Genomic DNA, 26738 nt, shown 5'->3' on the forward strand with positions numbered 1-26738 from the left:
TAGATGCAGGAAGGCAAGGCTCCAGCGATGGTCACTGAGGCATGGTGACATCAGGAAGCGTCGGTTGTGGAGGTTGAAGAAAGCCTTTTGTCTCGGGACCCATTGATGCTGGCATGCTACCTGTAGGACAAGCTTAAAACCCCTGAATTTCCAAGTCAAAATGCTGAACAGCGACACTTCTACCATGTGTAACGATTAACCCAGTATTTTCTCCTGTCCCCACCCCCTTCCTCACCCCCCTCCCCTTGAGGATAGGGAGGGGCCTCTGCTACCTAACAGTACCTCAAGGGGTGGTTTAATGCAATAGGACCCATTTCAAACCATTATATTGAGAGGAAACCAATGTATTTCTGTTGTGTCTGGGGTACAGCCAAGACAGAAAATGCTAGGACAAAAAAGAGCACAGAACACATGAGGCATACCGACTGTTCTAGTACTGAGAGGATGTTGCTTACAGGAGGCATGAGGAATACCAAGGTGCCATTGACAACAGGTGTTAACGTTACACTGGGGCAGAATAAACCCTATGAAGTGGAAAGAGAAGGACTCTGGGTCTTCATCCTTCCTCCTCGTCAGAGAACCTGGGAGTTTGGAAGTCTGCACACCACCCGAAGAGTGTGCTCTGCAGATGATGCCAGCGAGTGGCTGAGGGAGTCCATGACAGCGGGACAGAGCCCAGTGGAAATGAGGCGAGGTATTGGCACGACCTCCAGGAGGAGGTGGACTGCACAGTCACCTAACGGTGCCAAGACTGCAACACGCATTTGACGCAGAATCAGTAACAAAGCAGACGGCTGCAGGAAGTGTCAGCAAGACCAATCCCAGTCCCTTGAGAGACTGCTGCGTGCAAGCAAGTCCCAGAAGGTACCAGAAAGGTAACAGGAATCGCAGGCAAACTGGTAGGGACTGCGGGGGGGGGGGGGCGTAGAGCGATCTCTGCTTCATGCTGTGGCAAGCGTAAGGCCTATCGGAGGGCCATCGAGGGTCGGGACCCACAACAAGATGAAGAGTGCATCAGAGGAAATCTTCCTCGTAACAATGGGAGAGATAAGCCCACTGACCACCAGAGAAGGGTTTGGGAACCTACCAACTCTGAAATGGACATCTGAGGAAATCGTCCTCGTTACAGTGACACATCAGTAACGCATCAGTCCACTGGAAACCAGAGAAAGACTTGGGACTTTGCTGATATAGTAAGAGTGCCAAGATCAAACCCAAATTGAAAACGAACTCTCAAACATCAGGAGAAATAAACTGAAGAGACACCAGGGTAGGGAGTCCTTCACCCTGGCCTTTGTTGGAAACTATCTTGGAGAGTGCAGATCAGTACCAGTACCGGGAAAAAGGAGCCATTTTCCTGGTCCAGAAACTTGACTGTAAAAAGTGCTGGAACTACAATGGAAGGGAATCATTACCCCTGGCACCTTTGTGCAAGAGAACATTTTGAGAATGCCACTCGTACCCCAGGAGTAGGGAGTCATTCTCCCGGAGACTGAGCTCACTATATATTATTCTTTAGATGTAGTGTAAGGGATAGAAGTAGGTTGTGACACAGGATGGTGGACTTTTATGTTGACTGACATTCTGACCGATCCTTTATCATTAGCTTGAACCAAGGAAATCCCTCTTGGAGCTGGGGATAGGGAGGGTTCTTTTACTAGAGTAAGTCTATAGCAACAAACATGCCACTTTGTTTCAGCTTTAGCACCCTTGCACGTGGTAGCCCAAACTGGAGTTGGCCAGGCCACTGGATGGCCCAGGGACACTTCAAAAAACTCCAACTTGCAGGGCCATGAGAAGACCCACCGGTCGAGAGGGTTAAAGCACCAACAAGGTTCTTCTGAGATCAGTAGCCAGACAGTGCTCCACTGGGACTGCAACAGGATTTGGTTGCCAGGCCTCTTCACAATTGTTCTGCGGCTCTTCCTTCGTCTGCATAGCTACACAGGGTACTTGGCTCCCCTTCAGACCTGTTGGAATGGCTGCAGGACGACTTCTAAATACAGGTGAGCACAGAAACTCAATCCTTCCAATAGAAAAATGTGTCCCACACACCCCAACAGTGGTCCAATTCCTGCATAAACTCTAGAGACACCGGAACCAGTATGTGGATTGGGACCAGATTGTCCCAGCCCACTTCCTGGCTTCCAACACACATGGCCTGAACTAGCCGGCAAAAATATAGCTTTCACGGGCAAATGCAGGACCATAAAAGGACATTCCTGACCTGGCAAGGCAGTAAGAAAGCCAAATAACAATGTCCAAAGAATAAGTGAAAAATCTTGAGGCACAGTATTGTTAGAACACTAGCCACAATTAGTAGCCAAAAGCGAGAGCACAAACTCAAAATACAGTAAAAATTGTACAAATGTAACTGACATCAGCTTGTCTTTAGGCACATTTAAACATAACCCAGAATCCTTTGAGTGTGAGTCTAGGGTGATACAAAAGTAATCCCCCGTGCACTGCATTGGAAGATGCATTGTGTAACATTAAAAAGTTACCAGAAATAGATAACCTGTCAAAAGAAAGACTTGTGTACTTTTTATGAAAATGTTGTTGTTTATTGGAAACTTAATAAAATGTTTCTGAAAAAAAAAGGAAAAAAGTTTCCCAGTACTGACAATCTGATGAACTATTCCGTTTCCCCATAACAAATTAACAACAAGCCAGTGGGGTGAAGCTGAACGCTTCTCTTCACTGTAAAAAGTCAGGACAAGGTGAAAAAGCAAAAGGTTTGGGGGGGTCAATACAATATGAAGAGAGCGTTGCTCCAAAAGAAAACCTTCCTGACATGCATCGTCAGTGGCCTCTCCTCAGATCCATAACTAGATGGCTGGTTCTCAGATGTCTAACTTATGTAAGATGGAAGGCTTCTCTCTCCCAATCTCCAGTGCCAATTCCATGCTACCATCCACTTTCATCATGTCCGTTGGATCAGGGAAAGTGATTGCCATTCCCTCTGGTTGATAGATGTCTGTTGTCCCCAGATATGGGACAGAGTTTAGCTATCAGAACATTTCTTGCAAGCGGGCAGAGACCAGCAGAGCTTCACTATGATTGCTCTTCAGGTTTTTCTTTTCTTGGTAGTGAATTCTCTTTTTTGACTAGGTAAATATGCACACTCTCCTTTTATGTTAGATTTGGGGCTGAAGGGGTAGCTGCTGCTCATCACTGGTTTGCATTTTTTTTACAAACATTTTGCTGCCACCCTCGCACTGGGGGGCTGCCAGATAAAAACGTCCTCATCTTTTTTTTCCCACCTTTTTTTTATTTCGTTGTGTGGTATTCAGGCTGGATTGCACACACCATTCACAAACCGGTAGTTTTTATTTTCGATAACTGCACCCCTCGCCTCTTGAGGAAGGCATTTGCCTGACAATATAACACCATCTGTATCCCACTCACACTCTCGTAGGAAACAAGGTCTAGCTCTTGGGCTCTGTACTGGTTTTACACCAGGTTCCCCTATATGGACACCCACAGAATATACTACAGGCTGTACCCGACTGGAATCAAACTACTGAAACATACATAGCTAGCTCTGCAAGGGAGACTTGTACAGGTAAACAAAATGAGTGAGGTAAGGGCGATTAACTGGAGGATCACCTGCGCAGGCTCTACAATTAAGCGTGTTTAGATTAGATTAACTCCTCCACCATGTGCCTGGGTAAGGACCTACACCCTGAGGGTCCAAACAAAGCCAGACAATGTAACCAAATACCCTAGGCAACAATGCTTGTGGAAAAGACGTGGTGAAAAAGTAGTGAAGTTTGTGTCATTAAACTGAGAAGAAAAAACATCAAGTCAGGAGGACAGTCAACACGTGTTTCGACCATAGGTCTTTTTCAAGGCAGTGTTTGACAAAACATGTTGCACAGGAAAATTATGTGTTTTGGAACACCTCGACTCTAATGGACTCAGTGTTAGGAAGATTTAGCATTTGTATGCTTCAGTCCCTCTCCTAGTGGGACCCGCAGCACTTTTTGCTGGACTTCTGGACCTTTGTCTTTCATTCCTGAAGGAGTGGAGGCTTTATCCACTCATTAATTCTTGTGGGTCCATATTGTGGAACTCTATTCTTTGTATACTACCTGTACCATGGAGTCTGTCTGCTCCATAGCTCTTAAAGGAATCTGTGTTTTTACTACTGCAGCACACAGCTCCTTATGGACATTTTTGCGAGGGACCCTTAGGGTCCTCCTTTAAGATTTGTTCTAAATCTTCGAGTAACTACAGTTCTGATGTTTGTTAATATGCTTAGAATCACATGCTGTGCATAGGTCCGACATCCAGTGGTCACTGCGGAGTATTGCATTTTGTTTTTCGACGTCGACAAGGCGTGTCTGAAACACTATCCCTATAGTGACGTGCGTTGTACCCACAATCCCTCACGCATCGAGGTCCCTCAGATTGTTTTTTTCCGCCCAGCTACTGGTCGCCTTTACGCGGAGCTCCTCGAGAGACATTGCAGATTTCATCTCCTCGACCTTTGGTCGTTTTCTTATTAATATATACACATAGATCCCTCCCTCGACGCAGTTGTGAAGCTGTTTCTCCGCCGAGCAAGATCTTCGACGGAGGGGACGAGCGGAGGAGATCCTTCGGCGTTGCCGAACACGTGGCCTGGCCTCGCAGGCCAAATACAGTAGGGAGAGTGGGGTCGTGGGACATCTGTTTCCTTTCTGAGAATGCCTTTCCCTTTCCCCTTCCTTTCCCTTGGGGTCGTTATCACGATTTACTGCCTCAGCTATGGAGAGTACACCCTTTAGGTTTTGCCCGCATTGCAAGGGCAAGTTCACTTGGAAGGACAAGCATTCACGGTGTAACCGCTGCTTGCCCCTCGATCACAAGGAGGAGGGTTGCACGGCTTGTCGGCTTCTTAAGCCAAAGACTCTAAAAGACCGTAGGGTCAAGAGGTGGGCGGCCTACGCTATGTCGAAGGCCGATTCCTCACCCGCCGCTGCTACCACCGACAGTGACGAGGAACGTGATAACACGACCTCCGCTACGGAAGTCGTAGACCCCTCTAAAGAGCGCTCGCGCTCTTCGTCGTCTGTCCCCGGCCCCGACGGGCTTGGCTCACGCCCTGCTTATGGGGATGAACACCCCGGCGACACTGACGCACACGATACCACCCATAAGCACACAACCCACGGCTCTTCTTCGTCGAAGACGAAGAAAGCATCAGCGCCCAAGGAGACGCAGGTTCCACCGGCGGCCTCCTCGGACCGTTCAGGTTCGAAGCCCCTCTCGCAACCGCAGCCACGACCAGCGACTGGGCTTTCGGCAAATAAGGGCGCCGCCCCCAAACCATCGGCCGGCGCGCACCAGCAGAGAGCGCACGCCGCCGTAGAACGATCGACACCCGTAACGTCGAAACCACAGCCCTCCGCTGACAAACTAGTCCCAGAGAGCTTGGCGAGGATCGTTGTAGCCGACGCCCAGAAGCGTACGCCGAAAGACACGTCGAGCGCTACGCAAAGGTCGAAAGACACGCCAAAAAGGCCCGAAGAAAGACAGGGACTACCCCCTTCAGTCGGGGGGACCCCCAGCACACCGGAAGGCTTTTCTGATGGCGACGGGACACTTTCCTCAACGTTATGGGAGAGGTCGAGCCGTTTTCAGGCGGAATACACTAATTTTCACCCGCTAGACTGCTCAGGGGTACCCCATGAGACCATGGAAAGGCTCCATCTCTGCATGGAGAGGATGGAGAGGTTTATGAAGACCCAGAACCCTCCCACTCCCAAGAGAACAAGAGAAGGGCCTCAGGAGGACCCCAGGGCTAAATATACGAGATTATTCAACCCTTCCCAGCAGGACACAGCCTCAGATTTCCATAATGTGTATGACCTCACTGGTGAGGAGCAATACTTGGAGGAGGAGGATGAATTTGTGGACGATGAAGAGGGACAGAACCAGGAGGAAGGTCTGGAAGACAGCCCAGACATGGTAGGAGAAGGCTTCGGAGAAAATCCAGAAGAAGGGCCTTCACATCCCTGGCAATCCCCATCAGTATATTCGGACACTGATGTCCTGAACCTAAATCCTCCTGACAATTCACCTGTTAGGAACACGTCTCCCATAGACGATCAGCCCACATTCAATGCCCTGTTGCGCAGAGCAGCAGCACATTTCGAACTGGACACTGGGGAGATCTCTCCTGAAATAGACTTTGTGGAAAGAGTAATTAAGGAGAAACCCCCGGTCAGCCAGACCATTCCCCGCCTCGCTTCAGTGAAGAGAAGAATCATCCCTTCGCTATCCACGCCCGCACTAATCAGAGGAGTTAATCCAAGAATTGAAAAACTTTTCACTCCTTCACCCTCAGACCCGCTGTACATCGGGGGACATTCTATTCCCGACTCCCTTGTAGTAACTAATACAAGGAAGAGGGCAGGGGTGCCGCTGTCCACCAGCGAGGCACCACCTGACAAGGAGGGCAAGAGATGATATGCCCTTGGAAAGAGAGTCACATCCTCGGCTGCCTTTTCTGCAAGAATTGCGAACAACAATTCCTTGCTAGCTAGCTACGCGGACGCGCAGTGGGCCAAACTGCGAAAAGACGCCGAAGAAGCGCCGGAACTGCTAACGGACACGCCTGCTATCAACTATTGGCGAAGGAACCCAGGTCAACCAGAGCATTGTGAAGAACTCTCTGGATGCTGCAGAGACAGCGGGACGTTCCCTGGTTCAGGGAATACTCCTAAAACGCCATGTATGGCTGCGTAACTCGGGGTTCAAACCGGAGACACAGGCGTCTTTAATAAATAAACCTATTGAAGACTCAAACCTCTTCGGGAAAGCGGTGGATGAGGCTCTGGAGATGGCTAAAAAAAAGAGTTCGATACTATCAAAACTCTTTACCAGATCTCTAAACCCACTACCAGACGCGGCTATGGCAACAAATGCTTTTTTTGTGGCCAACGCCAACAAGAGAATCAGCAGCAACAGTACCCTGCCACCAATTACCAGACCAATAGTGGGCAGTACTGCCAAAGAGGCCAGCGCCGTGGCAAAGGGAGAGGTCGGGGGTCCACCCCCAGAGGCTCCCAAGCCCCCAACAACACCAAGTGACGCGAAGATTCCCGTCCCCTCCCATGCAACACCGGTCAGGGGCCGGCTAACATCCTTTCTTCCAGCATGGGAGGGAATAACGTCAGACCGCTGGGTACTTTCCACCGTAGCCCATGGATACTGCATCGAATTCAACGGTTCCCCAACATACAGACCGCCGAGGGGACGACGCATGACACCAGAACACCTTGCCATCCTTCTCCAAGAAGTAGACCAACTGCTGGAAAAAGGAGCCATAGAAGTCGTGCCTCTATCTCAGGTAACGGAAGGTATTTATTCAGTGTACTTCCTTGTACCCAAAAAGGATCTAACCATGCGCCCTGTATTAGATCTGCGCCCAGCGAACAAGTTTGTCAAACCCCAGAAGTTTCGTATGGTGACCTTACAGGAAGTGATCAACCTGCTATCACAAGGAGATTACATGACAACACTAGACATGAAAGATGCATACTTTCATATTTTAATGTTGCCAGCGCACAGAAAATACCTCCGGTTCATGATAGAGGGCAAACACTACCAGTTCAGAGTGCTACCCTTCGGCATAGCATCTGCACCAAGGGTATTCACGAAGGTACTGGCAGTGGCAGCGGCCCACCTGCGCAGGTTGTCCATCCCAGTTTACCCTTACCTTGACGACTGGCTCATAACTGGGGATTCTTACGAAACATGCTTCTCCAATACCCAAAAGACTGTAGACCTTTTGTTCCAGCTGGGCTTCTCCATCAACGAAAAGAAGTCCAGCCTAGACCCCAGCCAGATCAAACAATTCCTAGGGGCTCTAATTCAAACAAAGGACGACCTTGTCTTCCCCTCCAACGAGAGGGTCCAAAACATGCTGTTTCAGATCCCTCAATATGTGGCCGGTCGAGAGGTGACGGTACGCAAAGCAATGCGCTTGCTAGGAATGATGGCGTTGTGTATTTATTTGGTACCTCACGCGCGCCTGCGCATGCGCCCAATGCAAGAGTGGCTCAACAGTCAGTGGTGTCAGGCCAGCGGACTATGGGACGATCTAGTGGTGGTCTCGCAGGCCTTAGTTCTCTTGCTACGGTGGTGGACAAAGGAAAACCTGGTAAGAGGGAAACCCTTTGCCACAGACGCATCCCTCACAGGATGGGGGGCTCACCTATCCCATCAGACTGCTCACGGAGTGTGGACTCCGAACGTAGCATCCAAACACATAAATCTACTGGAGCTACTAGCTGTGTTCAAGGCGCTAAAAGCCTTCCAGGAACACCTACAAGGCAAAACAGTGATGGTCCTTACAGACAGCACCACAGCCATGTACTACATCAACAAGCAGGGGGACACCCACTCTCCAGGACTGTCCAAACTGGCCCAAAATATATGGAAGTGGGCTCTCAAACAAAACATGTTCCTACTGTCACAACATGTACCAGGGGAACTCAATCTGCTGGCAGACAAACTCAGCAGAGATTTCCCCCTGCCCGAAGAGTACGAATGGCGACTGCACGAAGACATCGTCTTCGACGTCTTCACGCAATGGGGATTCCCAGAAATAGACCTGTTCGCAACCCTGAAGAACTCAAAATGCCAAAGTTACGCCTCCAGGTACCCCCAGAACCAATCCAAGGGAAATGGTCTGTCGATTCAATGGTCAGGGAAATTTGTTTACGCTTTTCCCCCGACTCCCCTTCTCAACAAGGTGGTGCACAAGATGCACCAGGAACAAGTGACCATGATACTGGTGGCCCCAATGTGGGCCAGACAGCCATGGTTCGCTCACTTGATGGAGATGTCTCTATCTCCCCCAGTGAAACTCCCCTGCCCGTACAACATGCTGTCACAAGACAAGGGCAGGACTCTGCATCCATGCCCCCAGAACATGAACTTAGCAGCCTGGCTCCTGAGATCATAGAATTTGGACATCTACAGCTCCTGCAGAGATGCATGGACATCCTCAGGGAAGCCAGAAAAGCTAACACTCGCCACTGCTATTCTAGCAAGTGGAAGAGATTTGTCATCTGGTGCAGAGGAAAGAGCATCAACCCGATTGACTGCTTTCCCACACATATTGTTCTATACCTGACCCATTTATTGGATTCCGGTCTAGTGTTCAATTCCATTAAAGTCCACCTAGCGGCACTTTCTGCATACACCACTTCCCAACTCAAAGTGTTGTGGTGGAAGATCCCTGTTATAAAGGCCTTCATGGAGGGAGTAAAGAGAATACACCCCCCGATAGCTGACCCAGCTCCCGGATGGGACCTTAACGTGGTACTTACCAGACTCATGGGCTCACCATTTGAACCCATGCACAAAGCATCTCTTAAAGACCTCACTCTTAAGACTGCTTTTCAAATAGCTATCACCTCCATCAGGAGAGTAAGTGAACTACAGGCTCTTTCTGTTCTAGACCCCTTTGTTACAGTTCACAGAGATAAGGTGGTTCTACGCACGCACCCAAGGTTTGCACCGAAATTCATCTCGAAATTCCACGTAAACCAGTCTATAGAACTACCAACGTTCTTTCAAAATCCTTCCAACTTGGGAGAAAAAAGTCTGCACACACTAGATGTGCGCAGAGCGGTCATGTTCTACATGGAAAGAACCAGACCACTGAGGAAGACTAATCAGTTCTTCTTCTCGGTGGCAGCAGGAAGAGAAGGGGATGCAGTTTCAAAGTCCACTATTTCTAGATGGATTGTTCAATGCATCACTCTCTGCTATACTCTTGCTAAGAGAGAACTGCCCTTTAAGCCAAGAGCACACTCTACTCGAGGCACGGGGGCGTCCATAGCATTCATTGCAAATGTTCCCCTCGAGTCCATCTGCAAAGCGGCTACCTGGAGTTCTGTGCACACCTTTACAAAACACTACTGTCTAGATGCACACTCGAGATCTGACTCCCAGGTGGGACAGGCAGTATTAAGACATCTTTTCTCTACTGTTCCTTCTCATAACCCACCGCCAACTCCGGGTACTGCTCGCTAGTCTATGCACAGCATGTGATTCTAAGCAGATTAACAAACATCAGAAGACAATGCATTACTTACCGTAAAAGCATTTCTGATGGTTGTATCTGCTTAGATTCACATGCGCCCACCCTTCCTCCCCGCTCGGATGGAAGGAACATAGACTTCCTTTTATATCACGTCTAGAAGGCTCCCTCAGGGCAGAAAAATACAGAGGGACCTCGACCCGTGAGGGATTGTGGGTACAACGCACGTCACTATAGGGATAGTGTTTCAGACACGCCTTGTCGACGTCCCCTTTTCGACTACGAAAAACAAAATGCAATACTCCGCAGTGACCACTGGATGTCGGACCTATGCACAGCATGTGAATCTAAGCAGATACAACCATCAGAAATGCTTTTACGGTAAGTAATGCATTGTCTTCTTAGATACTTAGTATTTCTCCCAAAACTCTATAGTCTGAGAGATTGGCGCACACCACCTTCAGTGGAGTGCCAAATGGATATCTAGTATCCTCCTTCTCTCTACTCCTGTGACTTTTTGTCACATAGACAATCTCCTAGTTATGGCTGGTGGCAGTGGACGTGTACTACCAACTATTGTCATTTGTATACCGCAGTCTATGTCCATAGCCAGGGTAGTGCACAATAGGGCCTCCCTTTTTTCAACATGACTAGTGCGGTTGTTCTTTGTTAGCACTTCTTCTACCACTCTGTGAGGGGGAGGTCAGTTTTTTGTGTTTTGGCTTTGGCGGGAACCCGTGGGTATCCCCGCCTAAGCTCCAGAGTGTCTGGGCAGGCAGGAAGTGGGGAGGAGTCTCTGCCCTTTCTAACGTTGCTACAAATGTAACAGCGAACAAACACAAAAGTGAAAATGTCCTTTGAAATGTATTCTCAAGTATTCCAAAGTGTTCTATTGTAAACGTATTATGTATTTAAAGTGATTCTGGTGTCCGTATGTGTGTATATATATTATAATTTTATATACATTATAACTGTAAGAGTTTCTTTGATGTGCATGTCTATCTAAGGTTCAGTGTACTTACTTGCAGCTCACATCTTTCTCTTAAGATAAGCCCGACTGCTCTGCCACACTACCAAGGTCCTGTGTTAGTACAGACTGATACTAAGAGTTGGAGTTCTACAAACCTCTGGGTTAGCTTACTAAAGTCTTATTACCAGTAGGACTTTAGGAAAACTCCCCTAACACTCAGGGTCTCTCAAAGATGCAAATGGGAATTTACATCTCTGAAGAGGCCTCAAACTGGAATTTGTCAGGCAAAATTTGGTTAAACAAGATGGGGAAAAAGTAGATGTACCTACTGAGGGTTTATGCCTTGGAATTATATTTCAGTCTCTCAGGGAAGAATAAGAAAATAGTTCTTATAAGGACTAGAGACTGTTGGGGAGAATTTTCATTTCAGTGTTTAATTCCTCCCACCTTAGAGACCCCCTGCTCTTTTGCTGGACTAGGATTTTTAATTTTTATCCTGGAAAAAGTGAGACCTTTTTCCCACTCATGTATTTTTCTTTAATTTGAACACTGTGTTTCTTTTAGTTTTGGAGTCTGACAAACTCCATAGGCATCATATTGTTACATTGTGACACACAGCACCGTCGGTGCAGTGGCACAGGGCAGTATTTCAGATTTCCCAAAGGTTTACATACCTTCTCTCTGTTAAACTACTGTTTCCAAGAGCAGTAAACTGAAATTGACTTTACTTACCTTTTGTAACTGTGTTGACCCAGCACACACTATCTTCCATAGAGTGCTGAACGTGTTACTTGGTATCCCCCCCCCCCCTTGTCTACTTTCTCATGTAACATTTTTATGTTACCCTTTCTACAGTTAATGGCTGGTGGCAGTGGTTTACTTTTTCCTACCATTTGTGTGTTTTTACTACGGGTTGCAATTGCAGCTGCGGTATAGCACCCATGAGTGCCCATTCTTTCAAAATGGCCCCAGTCTTCTTTTTTCACCATTTCTTGTTGGAAAGGTTCTTCTTGAGATTTACTCTGCACACCAAACCAGGTTTGGTCCCTTTGTTCATTTTGTGTTTGGCGGGGTTCACTGCTGAAGCAGGGCAGGAAGCAAGGGAGGTGCCTGAACTCCCTGTGCTTAGTCTCCTTGGTTAAGGGAATGCATTCAGAGCTGATTGGCTGGCTGGCTGGCTGTCCTTGGAGGACAGCTAGGCTGTGAATGAATTGGCATAAAAGGGAAGGTCTTTTGCAAGGAAGGCTGAGTCAACCACTGGCCGAAGGAATCTGAAGAAGAACTTGGAAGATGAGATTGCTGCAACTCCTAAACCGTTGGTTTGCCCGGAAGCCCTGCTGCAGTGATTAAGCTCAGAATTCGCCTCGACTGGGAAGACCTGCAAAGGATGACTTCTCCCCTTGGGTTGGTGGGACCAATCGACCCCAAGACGAACTCGACTGGAAACCCTCTCTCTGCTGGCTGTACTTCCATTGCTGCTGCAGGACCCGAGTGCCAGAGGACAGGAACACCAGAATCGAGTGTGTTGTTTTTAAGCCAGACCCGAGCTCCAGGAAGATCCTCCGGACTCCCTCGAAGCAGGGCTGACCAAGCCTGAGCCACCTCAACAGAGTGCTGGACCCCCAAAGCAAGGAAAGTCTACAAGGTTCGTGGTGTTTCTATTTGCGAGAAGCTGAAACCGCAAAGTGCCGCTGATGTACGTTTGCCCATTGCTGCCGGCGACCTTCTAATCACCCATAATTGAGGCCCAGGAACATCAGGATCTGCCATACTGCAACAGGAACAGAAGCCAGCTGGAACCAATTTCTTCAGACCTAAGGTACTGTAAACCAAGGGGAACTTTCCTAAATTGAAACTTGTATTTACTGACTTTTGCAGAGTTGCTTGCAGCTTTGACCATCACAAGCCTCCCAGCTTGTGGCCTGACAATGATTTCATTTTCTACAAAGCTCTCTAACATTTTGCAAGACTTTTTACTTACCTTCAAGAAGTGCCTCAGGACCCTATGTTTTGCTCAATGGACACGTGCTGTTCTGGCTCCTTGAAGACTCTTCTATCCTCTGACTCTGTGTTTTGATCTGTCCCTCCAAAAAAATAATACATTCTTTACTAGTATAGCTGGGAAAGGGTTAATTGCATTGTATTGGGGGTTCAAAAGTGCTTACCTGTTTGAGAAACGTTAACCATTGTTTCCTTACCTAACCTTTTCCTTTTGACACCAAACTCAGTATTGCTCTAAATGTACCAGTGATATATCAATGTCCACAGTGTCCTAGTTATTTAAGTCACTTCGGGGTGTAGGAAGTGTATGTGTGCCATCCCAAAAGGGTATCTACTGATTTATTAAAACCGAGAGTGTGTATTTTGACGTATATTTAAGTGTTACATATTTGCTCCCTTCTAAAGAAGGCTTATTCAAACTGACTGTTAAACTAATAAATATTGTTTAATCAAGAAACCTTGAGTGTAAGTGTTAATTGGATACTTGTCATTGTGAAACTCTGTTGCAACCCTACAGCTCACATTGAACCCTCCTGAGATCAGCTTGGTTGCTCAGTCACTCTACCAACTTGCAGAGTACATGCTTATATCAAAGGTTGGGTTAACTATTGCCAAGAGGACCAGTCTGGTGCAGTCTCCCACAGGTTATTGCATACAATCTTGCTTAACAGAGACCTAGGGGTGCACCAATGACTCCGTAACAAACCAGGGCGAGAAAGAAGTGGAGGGCAAGAAACAAAGAAAGGGAGAAAAAAGGCAAGAGTAAGCAAGTAGAGGAAAAGAAGAGGGGCTAGTATGTGGAGTGTTCTAAGTGTGCCCTGCAAAAAAAACAAATTGCAAAGGGCAGAAAAGCTAGAAAGAAACTGCTCTTATAACAAATGTGCGATAAAGACAAGAGTATCGTTCATAATGGTGATATTGGCCAACAAGTATAAAGCTAGGCAAAATTGGGAAACCAAATTAATCAAAATCAAGAAAACTTGTAAAATTTAATGAAACATCTATTTTCATTGCATTTCCTAACTGTCATTTTGCAGGGTAGAGAATTGATTAAAAAGTTTTTAAAATAGTATTAAAATTTAAAAGTGCAATATCTAAACATTAATATTTTTTTACATGTTTATTCGTTTTATGACCGAAGTGTATAACCATTTTCAATAACTCAAGTTTTTTACAATTTTGAAACATATGGACATATGTACTTTTAAAATTGTTAGTTTAGAAAAATACCAATACTAGATCCAATGATCCAATACCAGAGTTGGGCTTTGTTTTATAACAAGAACCTATTTACACAATTGAAAAAGATTGGAGGAAAAATAAGAATGTGCACGACTATGATTAGAATCATTCATGCTCGTTTTTGCGCTTATTCTCTAATACCTTTCATTGAATTATTTAGGTTAAAGGTGACACCAGTTATTTATGGAATAGAACTAATGCCCTTGAATAGTAGAAAGAATCTGGATATACTAGAGGGTCGACTTTTAATGGAAGCTCTACGTATACTTCAGTATATTCCAATAAGTGTGATCAGATTGGAGCTGGGCTTCCAATCTTGGTGGGCCATTTACATCTACAAGAGTCTGTCCCGATATATATACAAAATATGTGGGGCTGATGCCTCTTGCATGACTCCTCATTTAAGACAAATGATGGATGCCAATATAAATGACTTCAGTAAACATTTTAGAAAGAGGTGCTCAAACTTTGACATTAATAGATATTGATGAGACGGTATCTCAAGTCTGTTTTGAAAAATACAATTAGGAAATGGGATAAAATGTGGGACACTGCAGACTTGCAAAGACTGAAAAGGTAGAATACCCAAAATCTGCAGTATGTCCAAGTGCAAGTCTGAGATTATAGCTCAAAAACCTCCTTCAGCAGCTGCTTGACAATGGTATCTTAAATTCAGACTAAATTGCTTACCCAAGCTATACATTTTAGGATCCTGTAGACTTTGCACCGAAAAATGCACCGAGTCACTTTTCCACTCGGTAATTGACTGCACTATACTAACTAAGTTTAGAATTATAGATTTAAAATCGCATGTTTATTCAATTGCGTGTGTGAATGGACATTTCCTATGGAGACTTATGACAAGTACACAGATGTCTTTGCTTTTAGCTCTTGTTAATTTATTTTTTTACATATATGTGATGAATTATCTCGAGTTACAACTCGGGGTGAAGATCTTTTAAATGAAGTTTTGTGAAGGTGTGTATTTACTTGGGGATTGCTATGTATGTTTTGTAACTGGTTTGATGAATTTTTTTGTGAAAACGTAGGGAAAAGATTTTTTTTTTTTTTAATGTATAGTACTATGAATTTGTGTATATCCTTTCTTAGTGATTGGTTGTTTTGTATGTAATGCAATTGGTTTGGTGATATTCTAATTGTACTTGTGTAATGCCAAATAGGTTAATACTGTTGTAGAAGGTAATGTTTTCACCAAATATACAACAATAAAAAAATAAAAATAAAAATACCAATGTCGTCAATGAAAAACTGATCCCAGAGTAGCCAATAGATTGAAAGGTCGAGCCAGAGAGGGAACAAATCTTTTTTTTTTTTTTTTTTTTTATCACCCTCATGGCTCCTCTATGGGGACAAGAGGCCTTCAAATGCTTGTCCGGGGATCGGGTAGCAAAATGTACACAGTAAAGAATCCTTATTCATGCACGAAGTGTGTAAGGTATAAATCATAAATTTGGCACCAAACTGATGCACATAAAGCACAAACCATAGACATGTTCTGAGTGTGGGTAGAGTTTAGTGTTCTATTAGTCCTGCATAAATATGAACATACATGTTATGGTTAAGTTGCTGTTTCCATAGGAAGAGCACTTTTTGGGCGGCTTATAACTTCGCTCCCCCTGGACGAATCCTCACCAAACTTTGCAAAAAAAGTATATGGGCCACTGTGAATTTTGCAAAGTTTGGTAATGTTTGTTCCAGGGGGGAGTTATAGGCGGGGTCCCAAAACTTCTTTTTTCCCATAGACTGAATGGGGGAAAAACTTTGCGCATGCCTTCAGCCCAAACCGCTGGATGGATTTTCACCAAATATGCGGCAGGAGCGTGGTCCCGAAAGCGTGCTTTTGTAAATTTGGAGCCAATCGTCCAGTAATTTCTTTAAAACGACCAAAAAAGTATGTCTCAAACAATTAGTGATATCTATGTCCGCTCCACGGTCACACTTCCCTGTTCGCTCCACGGGCAAGATACTGATTGGCTTATCCGTAGCGTCATGTCCCCGAACATGTGACGCGTTCACTGGGTGGATGTTGAACAGCGTGAAGTGCGTCAGATTGTTTCGCTGCGCCCGCCATCTTTCATTCGGGTTTTGGTGTACGCGGACATCGGCGCTAACACATATAAAACACAACATTGCACTTGTTAAACTTATGAAATACTGTCTCGGAAGGTGAGGGTTAATGAGGCTGGGATGGGATGTGGCAGCAGGAAGTCAAAAAGTGGTGTTTTCTTGTCACCAAAGTCATACGGTAAATTGGAGAGTTGCTGCTCAATATAGTGTCCGTTAAGTACAGGCGAAGAATTACTGTGTCTGTGTTACAATGTATTTAAAATAATATTGCAGTCAGACTGACGTCCTAGAGTTTGAAATCTGAGGCAGCCACCTGCACCGTTTGATGGAAACAGCGGGTCTGCAAGTGTATGGGAGTACCAGTCCACATGAATGCATTGAGACATGTTGTTGCAAAGTTAGAATGTATTTGCATTCTGAGTGAAGGTCACTTGCTTTGCTATTTTGGTTGCGAGCTCAGTAGGCCCACGCATCCGACTGAACCCATAAGGGTCAATTATTTTTTGACCTTGAGCGAAAGGGAAAATTCAGTAAGAATGCAGGGAGTGAAAGTTTGCAAAAAATACCATTTGATAAGGTTATGTATTCAAAACGTTTGTAAGGCACATGTAATATCAGTTCAAGAAGATTCTTTGGTGCAAGTACATTGCTGTCTGAGTTTCACGAAGCAATGGAGACAGTGAATATCGTGTAAGTTTACTTTTGACGACTACACCGGAACGAGATTTAATTTTTTATTACCAGAACATTAATTTTGGCAATGCAACTGAAGTACTATCTTTCTGTGTAGTTGTCATTTTTTTTTACTTATGGAGAGTGCAGATTCTCGACGTTTGTAGGCTATCACTAGATTCACCCATGTTGAACGCTAATATTTCTTTAAAATGTCTTGTATGACCACATCGATTTGTGTATCAGTTTCCACGTTCTTTTTGTCTTTTTTTTAATTGTTTGCTAAAGGTTGGGTATTGATACATATTTTCTGTTACGTTTTCCCAACAGCTACATCCTGCCTTACTGTGATTGCCATGGATTCCAAATGCCAAGTGATGGATATTTTGCATGCCAGATGCACGTACTCGTGACCGGCTGCCTAACCGTCACTGTTTTGTGGGATGATCACTCAGGACCCATTTGTCCGTACGCTGCAGTGGCCATTAGGAGTAACATAACATCTTTTTTGGTGGTGTAGGCCGAAGTTCATGCCGACGTCTTGGAAATCACTGTGCGACTGAAGCGGTTGCTTTATTGAAAACAAATACTTTGTGTATAGGAAAAGAACAACGTGTGCCTCACGATTAACTTTTTTTTTTTTTTTTAGTAGTAGCACAGGTTACTGCTTTGGAAATCTAGATTGTTAATGGCATTCATCCCCCATTTTAAGGGAGGAAGGGGGTAATGATCGAGAGATCGCGTTATGCACTCTTGCTTCGATTGGGCTGATAACTTGGCCTGCTGGCCTTTTATTCACCACTCCAGTCCCTGAAACGGAGGACGAACGGAACTATATTCTCATTAGCATAACACAAACTGCAAATGGAAATGTTGGAAAATCTTATTGAGTCTATGTACTTTACTGAGAAATATAAAGTAAATGGAGTCTAGGTGATTTTTATTTTTATTTATATTTTTAAACTGTGAAAGGAGGTTCTTAAAGGAACATTTAATTTGTTTACGGATGGCTTTTTTTTTGGAAGGACAGCTAAGAAGGAAAGTTTCGGATGGAAATGAGCAAAGAGGCACCAAACAGTAATATGGAGGGGTAGGTGGACGGGGGAAAATGTTGTGCTTGTGTTATTTGTAAGGTAGGGGCATTGTTTCTCATGCTCCTTCATTACAGCAGTGGTGCTGTTTCTTGGCGAGCAGGGATGGCCTTAGCTCATGTCGTTTTCAGATAAATAGTACTTTTGCTAAAGGTATGTACTGTGTACTACATTGTTAATGGCTGAGTACGAATAGGTGTTGGAGCTGTGCAAGGGAAATGTTGAAGTTGCAAGTTCCTACATCAGTAAAAAATGTACTTCCACACTGTCCACGAGGTATAGATCGTATTTTTAAGTGTGTACGGATTCTCTGACACGTCACTGTGCTGTGCTGTGCGCCAGCATATGGTCATGTGGCATTCTCCGGAAGGTGTGCAATGAAGTCAGATGTTTACATTATGGTTACGTGCCACTACTAGAAACCTATGAACTTCAGTAAAAAAACTTTGTTAAAGGGACGTTATGGTTAAGTTGTGCTACTAAAAACCTATGAAATTCAGTAAAACGTTAAAAGGACGTTATGGTTACAAGTAAAACCGAAAAACCCCTGAAATTCTCCAGTTATGGTAAGCTAAGCAACCATAACTCGCGCCATCACCGTGCACTGCTAAGACTAACACCCAGGACATCAAAGATGACATCACAAATAGCATTGATGACATCACATGTCTAGCCCCTTCTTTTTTGTTCACTGCCATACCTAGGCAAGGTGGGTTTATTTACTGACCGTCAGAAACTTAACTTTCAAAAGGTATTACATTTATAGATATTGCTATTCTCACATGTTCTTACACTACTTTCCTTAGAATTTGATTGCATCTTATGATGTACATATATAGGGGAAGAAGCAGGCCTGAAACACAGTAATAATTTTTGTGCGTGTAGATTATACACAGTTGCTAATGATATTGCCTCTTGTTTTCTTACTTTACTCTCCATATATAAGCCCCATATTTCTATGCATTGTAGTCTATTTATGTTTTGTGTATATTAGTAGAAATATGTAGTAAGTGATGCATTATGAGCTACTAAGTGCATGTTTCACAGACCGGAAAAGTCTGATACAGAAGCATTCACCCTTTTATTATATAACTTTGGAAAATTAAAAATATAGCACCTGTGATGTGTGCTGCAGCCAATACCTACATTTCTGTATGAGTACGTTCCTGTACTAGAAAGAACACTGCAATGGAATTTTTCTTTAGAGCACTACATTGTGTGAAGTATGTAGTTTATTACACATCTCCCGATAATCCCTGATACTTTTTTGCCAACATTACATTCACAACCTCTTGTATGAAAAGTAAATGCACATGTGATGTCATCAGTGATGCCATCAATGATATTTGTGATGTCATCTTTGTCCTGGGTGTTGGTTTTAGCAGTGCACGGTGGTGGCGTGAGTTATGGTTGGTTAGCTTACCATAACTGGCGAATTTCAGGGGTTTTTCGATTTTACTTGTAACCATAACGTCCTTTTAACAGCATTTTTTTTACTGAATTTCATAGGTTTTTATTAGTTCCAATACTAATTTCAGTGAGTGTTTAAAACTATTGCACCAAAAAGCTCTTGGCCCGCTGTGTTCTTTAAAAATAATCTTGCCCATACCCCTAAATATAGGTTGGGTTGTAGCAGATTGAGGCACATGGGAATGACTGTCTCACATTCAGTGTGACGTACCAGTATGCATAATGAATGTGTGCTTGTCTGCCCTTCACTCTTGCAGTGGTCTCCTTGCGAACTTGTACTTTGTACATACTATAATCCCTACCCTTAATGTCATCATAATTTAGTGAGATTGTACACATTTATCTGTTGGTGTTCCAGGGTACAAAAATGCAGATTTCTCAGAAACCAGGATTACTGTACACGGTGATAGCACACCTACGGTTGTGATAGGTACAAATGCTCTGCTGCACTGCCTCAAGACCCTCATATGCTGAAAGTATAGAATTGTGTCTCTGGTAGGTAACGGAATTGCAATGCACTGACATTATTTTGCTGATAAATCCTCCGTAAATTATAAATGATCTGATGCCTCATTCACCAGGATCGCAGTGTGCAGAGATTGGGCGCCTCTGACTGCCATGAGTTGAAAATACATTTACTTTACCCTTTTCAGGATCTCTCCAGTGTCTCCAGCAGCCCGGCCTCCAGTCCGAAAACAAAGATGGCCACCCTGTCTCCTGCTCAAAGGTCCAACCAGATCAATACCAGCCACCTGTTGAAGAGTCACATGCACCGGGCTGGGGCTGTTCTCACCAACAAGCAGTCTCAAGGTAACTTTCCCTCCTACTTCAATTTAGATAACCTTCACACTCCAGCGGCCTAGATGATCTTACCCACAATGTCTGCTTAAGCATCTGATTGCAGGGCCCCAGCAATATTCCCATACCACTGTTGTCTTTAGTGTTGTGTCAAAGCCGAAACACACTGCTAAAGCAGTGGCTACATTGCCATTCTGTTGTTAAGGACTACAATTCTCTTCAGTTAGAGAGCTTCAATGGTCTTTGACTTAGCAATGATTTGCCATAGCAATAAAGCACTGCATAGCATCAGAGCACTTTAGTTATCTTCTATGTATAATTGAAGGGTGGCAAAGCAAAGCCAGGCTCGATCTGCTACAACTCCTCAGCCTGCAAAGAGTACTATGTTGCAGGATGCTGAGCTCAGTCTGTTAAGTACAAGAGTGTGGAACAGACTAAAGAAAAGCGATGCATATCTCACTAATAAGAGACTGAGGAAGAGGGCTGCAACCGTTTTGGGGAGAAGATTATGAAATGGACCCAGGTGCTTGACTGTTGAAACGACTTCTACTTGGGACCTTTGACACCCTTCTTTATTATAAGCCTTGTGTGTCCAGTCGCTGATAAAATGATCAGAGCAAGTAGTATAGCACAAGAAGAGGGCAACTGGTAGGAGTATTTTTCAGAACATCTAACATCCGAAGTGCGTTCCAAAGTGGGATGTTGGGCTGAATGACTTGTCTGCTGTGATCCTGCCGTGATCTCACTGTCAGCAAGAGGAATCTCGCTTTACCGCCGCAACACGGCATACGGAGCCGTGCCTTCCATTGGACTCTTCAACAATTACTATTGGCACCGCCCCCTGCCCGCCTCCTTGCCTGCCCGCCTTCCCGCCTGCCCCCACTGCATCACTTCCTACTTTAGCACCGGTGTGCGCGCGCATCCGAAGTGCGTTCCAAAGTGGGCTGTTGGGCTGAAGGACTTGTCTGCTGTGATCCTGCCGTGATCTCGCCGCCAGCAAGAGGAAGCTCGCTTTACTGCCGCGGCACGGCATACAGAGCTGTGCCTTACATTGGACTCTTCAACAAGTAATTGTTGTTTGGACTTAATCACTGCTTCTATTATTGCGCCGCGGCTTCACCACGGCTTGTTCTGCTGTCTAAGCCCTTTCTACCAATCGCTTACTCGAGTGTTCTCTGCTTCTTCCTTAGTTACTATTGGCACCGCCCCCCGCCCGCTTCCTTGCCTGCCCGCCTTCCCGCCCACCTCCACTGCATCACTTCCTACTTTAGCACCGGAGCGCGCGCATCCGAAGTGCGTTCCAAAGTGGGCTGTTGGGCTGATAGGCTGCTAGGGTGTGGGTGAGTGTGAACGTACTCTCAATTTTGTTATTTAAACATCAATTCATGTTAGTATGCATTGTAACTTTTCTAGTCTGAGATAACCTTACATTTTTTTGAGGACTTGTCTGATTACTTTATACAAGATCTAATTATAAAAATTGAAATCATGTGACAATGGTTAATGGACTACGCAGCGAAAAAAAAGAAAAAATTGGTATAGGGTTCTAAGAAGCCAACTTTAGTGTGCCTGCAAGGGGTTTTCACAAAATCAACCAAGCTCTCATTGGTAACTAAAGAGAAAAGCAAGATTTTGAGTAATCCGAGGAGACTAGTGTAAAGTACAATTAACCTATGAATTGTCAAGCAACAGATTGCCCACACAGGTAATGTACTGCGCTGTTGCGCGTGAGATGGCGTAGTCTGGCTCCCTCCTTGTTCCGCTCTGGCACGACCTTGGCGGGCTCTACCAAGCCCCGTGTTAGGCAAGATTGTATGCATTACCCTTTGGGTGCACGACAATAACCTTGACCTCGACCTCCTGCCAATAGGGACCCAAGCTTTGGTATAAGTCTGAAATGCACAGGTTGGTAGTGTGGCTGAGCAGCCAGGCTTAGCTCAAGAGGGGTCAATGTGAGCAGTAATGTTGTGACAGTTTCACAGTAGCAGTTATTCAAATAAACACTTATACTCAAGGTTGTTTGATAAAACAATTATTCATTTATTTCAGTCAGTTATATAAGCCTACTTCAAAAGGGAGCAATATATGTAACACTTATAATACACTTCAAAACACACTCCTTAGTTTCTCTAAATCAGATGATACCCTTTGGGGATGACCCACAGACACTTCCTACACCTTTACGTGACTTAAATAGATAGTTCATTGTGGCCATTGATTTATCACTGGTACATTTAGAGCAATACTGATTTTGGTGTAAAAGATAGAAGAGAGGAATAAAATGAAGGTTAACAAATAATTCACAAACGGGTAAGTACTTTTAAAAAAACCTTCCAATGTCAAATAAGTTTAACCCTTTCCTGAGGAAAAGATAAAGCACAGAGTCAAAGGAAAGATGATTCTTTCAGGGAGCAAGGACAGCCAATGTCAATTGCACAATGTCTAGGGGAGCTGAAGATCTTCTTTGCAGGTAGGTAAAAAGTCTTGTACAATGTTTTTAGAAATGTTTGTAGAAAATACAACACTTGAAGGGCCACAGGCTGGGAGGCTTGTGAGGGGCAAAGCTAGAGCAACTCTGCAAGGTAACCAAGACTGGTCTCAACTGAGAGCAAGTAAGGCTTCACAACAAGAGGTAAGTTCTCTTAAACTTTACAATGCATCTGGTTAGAAGAAATTGTTCCAGCTGGCTTGTGTTTCTGTGCAGCTCTGCAAATCCTGTTGTTCCCTAGCCTCGGTCGTAGGGACAAGAGGGAGGATGTCTGGGGACTCCCGCTCTGCAATGGGAAGGTCAGCGGCAGCAATGGGCAAACTTCAATTCAGCGGTCCTTCAGTGTTTCAGCTCCTCACGTCTTACATCAAATAGTAACACAGCGGTTCTCGGATACCACTCTAGACTTTCCTCGCATCTGGGGTCCAGCAGCCTGTTGAGGTGGCTCAGACTTGGTCAGTCCTGCTTTAGGGAAGTCTGGAGGATCTTCCTGGCTCTCGGGTCCGACTTAAAAGCAACACAAACAATCTGGTGTTCCTCTCCCTGGCACTTTTGTTCCAGCAGCAGCAGTGGAAGTACAGCCAGCTCCGAGAGGATGTTCAGACGGGCTTACTTTGAAGTTGATTGGTCCCACCAAGTCAAGGGAAGAAGTCGTCCTTGCAGGGCTTCTCTAGTCGAGGCGTATTTGAAGCTTCAGCACAGCAGCAGGGCTTCACCAAGCAAACCAACGGTAAGTAGTTGCATCAGGCGTCTCTTCCAAGTTCTTCTTCGGATTCCTCCGTCCAGTGGTCGACTCTGCCTTCCAAGCCAAAAAGCCTCGCCTTTTTATGCAGGTTTCTCCCATTCATTCCAGCCTAGCTATCAATCACACAGCATAGTGGCTGTCCTTACCGCACAGCCAGCCGGCCAATCACTTTTGGGTGCATTCCTGTAACCAAGGATTAAGCACAGGGAGTTTCCAGAGTAAATCTCACAAAGGACCTTTCCAACAAGAAATGGCGAAAAAAGAAGATGGGCCATTTTGACAAAATGGGCTGCCATGGGTCTTACTGCAGCTGCGAACGCAGCCCGTGGTAAAAACTCCCAATGGTAGTTAAAAGTAAACCACTGCCACCATCAATTGTAGAAAGGGTAACATAAAATTGTTACATGAGAAATTAGACAAAGGGGATACTAAGTAACCTCTCCTGCACCCTATGGTAAGATAGTTTGTGCTGGGTCTAGAAAGTTTACAAAATGTAAGTAAAGTCAATTTCACTGCTATTGGAAACAGTAGTTTCACCAAAAGAAGGTATTTAAACCTTTGGGAAATCTAATAGACTTCCCTGTGCCACTGCACTGAAGGTGCTGTGTGTCACAATGTAAAGATGATGCCTATGGAGTTTGTCAGACTACAAAGTTAAAAGAAACGCGCAGTCTAAATCGCAATAAAAATACATGAGGGAGTGAGAAAAAGGGCTCACTCTCTCCAGGTTAGAAATTAAAAGTCCTGAAGTCCAGCAAAAGAGCTGGGGTCTCTTAAGGTAGAAGGGAATTGGCACATTTCTGAGAATTCTCTCCAACACCCCCATACCGCTATCTGCTGTGAAAAGATAGGAAGAGGCGTCGGGAACTGTGGGGGCAGCGGGCGAACCCCAGAAGAGATCCTGAAATCGCTCCTGCAGCGAGTAAAGACAGTTAAACCAACGGCCGCTGCGGCAGACAAGATGGTGGCGTGAGCCGACCATGGACGGCTCCTGACCACCTGAGCAGCCGAATGGGAGCGGGGAGGTGAAGGGATCCCCACAGTGCAGCGGTGCCTGGAGGTATATGGAATACCCCCTGAACAGCCTGCACCCCCATGGCAGAGTGCACTGTAGCCAAGCCACAAGACCGAAACTGTTTTTAGGCACATCTGCAGAGCAGGGAAAGGGGAGAGAGCAGAGGATCCCCAACCATCCCCCAGGGCAGACCAGCGACCAGAACTCGCCCCCATTTACCCCCAAACATGGCGAAAGAAGGGGGGGGGGTCACCCCTCACCCCCCCCACTGAGACTGGCAAACTTGGACAGGGATGGCTCCACCACACTGCACACATCGCCAGCAGTGGAAAAGGGATCCGAACGGCAGGAAGCTTGTAAGGCCCGCCAGCCCACAATGCAGGGTGACAGAGTGCCCACCCAAATGCCCGGCAGGAGGCTGGAGGTCCCTACAAAGGGGGGGGCAATTTCAGAAACTCTAGAGACACCCCAGGTGGACCAACCTAGGTCGCTGGAGGTGGTCCCGAAGGGCTGGTGGTGAAGGAGGAATGATCTTGTCCACAAACTGTGCAGGGTCCAAGCCAGGGACACCAGGGGATCCTTGGGACTGTACAGGACACCTTGACAGTAAGGCCAGGAAGTACATTTTGCAGGTAAAGATGGATGTACACACAGTCTCCTCCATGAGGGCCATGATGGATGGCGGAAAGCAAAACGACAGCCCAGGAAGGACAACCGATCTACTCATCCCAGGACATCCTTCGGGCGATTCGTGAATCAAAAGTGGCGCTGGAGCAGAAAATCAATAGCATTGGGGAATATGTGACCCTCCTGATGCAAAACTTTTCTTAATATGTCAGTGTGAAGACTGTTACATAAGTTTTTCTAAAATTCTACTGGTGTGGGACTTCATAAGACTTCTCTTGGTATTAGGGACCCAACTATTAATATAGGCCGGTACTACACAAGTGAGTAAAATGGCTGAGCAGCCGTGCTTATTTGAGGAGGGGGTAATGTGAGCTGTAGAGAAGTACAATTAAATGAGTTCACACAGATATCCAAGTTAACACTCCCTTAAAATGGTATTAAAATATATTTATTTATACATACACAAGGCGCACAAGCAAATCTAAAATGCAGCCACTAACATTCAATGTGAAATGGAATCAATTTATATAAGAAACAATAATGCAGGTGAGTAATTTTTTCTATGCTTTACATATCCAGCAGACAGAGTGACGTCAATTAAAGTCGGTATCAGCACTTTCATCTTTGCAAAATTGGGATGGGAAGGAACGTTTTACAGTTGGAACACACTTTAGAAACTGTTAAAAACCAGTATACTCTCCCAGAGGGATATGGGCAGCCTGTTTCCTAGCAATAAAAGTATTTGCAATTAAAACCTATGGAGGAACGGCATTGCTAAAGCCAATAGGATCAAGAAGATGGACCTTTGGAAAACCAGTACAGCCAAAGTTAAATGGGCAGTTCCAGTTCTGATGAAGATCCTCGGAGGAAAAATTAGTTAACCAGTCAGTGTTTCTTGCCAAAAAGCAGGAGCTAAAGGGGAGCCTTCCTTAAGGCACACAGGCTGTAAGGCCTGCACAGAAGAGTTGAGGTCAACCCTCAATTGAAGAAACCAGCACTTCCCAAACCAGGAAGCACTGAAAATGGCATAAGGTAATTACACCCCAAACCCCACAGTACCTTGAAGAGTAAGAAGAAATTGTAGCTAGCTGGCTTCCTTCTAGATGCAGCATTGCAGACACGGATTCCTGCTCCTGGTGATGAAAGGGGGGGACCTCTGATGGGCTTCTTCGGCAGCACTCGGGAGAAGGGGTCGGCAGCAATGGATTCAGCTAACTTCAGCGGATCTTTGTGGTTTTGGCACTTTTTTCTTAGCACCAAGAAGAAACTAATATCGCTGGTTGGATTCTCTTCGATTACTCGGTCCTGAGCTCTTGTGAGGGGATATTTGGTTAAGAATTCCTGCCTCTGGAGGTCCACACGGATGCCTGCACAGTTTCAGCCGAATTCACTCTTCCCCAATATGATGCACTCAATGATGGTCCATATTCCGGGTATTGGGGTTCTGCATCCAAGGAAGGTCGCGGATGGCCCAAAATGAAGGTCTTGA

The 26738-nt window shown here is 45.3% G+C and overlaps 1 protein-coding gene across 4 annotated transcripts in view; it reads left to right on the forward strand.

The window, feature by feature from the left end:
* Positions 1-26738, forward strand: part of KANSL3 (KAT8 regulatory NSL complex subunit 3) — a 1222374-nt gene that overhangs the window by 602465 nt on the left and 593171 nt on the right. For all 4 annotated transcript variants that reach the window (XM_069619075.1, XM_069619076.1, XM_069619078.1 and 1 more), the window contains one exon: positions 20230-20386. In XM_069619075.1, the coding sequence (XP_069475176.1) occupies positions 20230-20386 (157 nt within the window). The remainder of the gene's footprint in view (positions 1-20229; positions 20387-26738) is intronic.

Source organism: Ambystoma mexicanum, chromosome 10, assembly GCF_040938575.1.
Source record: "Ambystoma mexicanum isolate Mex_15411 chromosome 10, UKY_AmexF1_1, whole genome shotgun sequence".
Lineage (NCBI taxonomy): Eukaryota > Metazoa > Chordata > Amphibia > Caudata > Ambystomatidae > Ambystoma > Ambystoma mexicanum.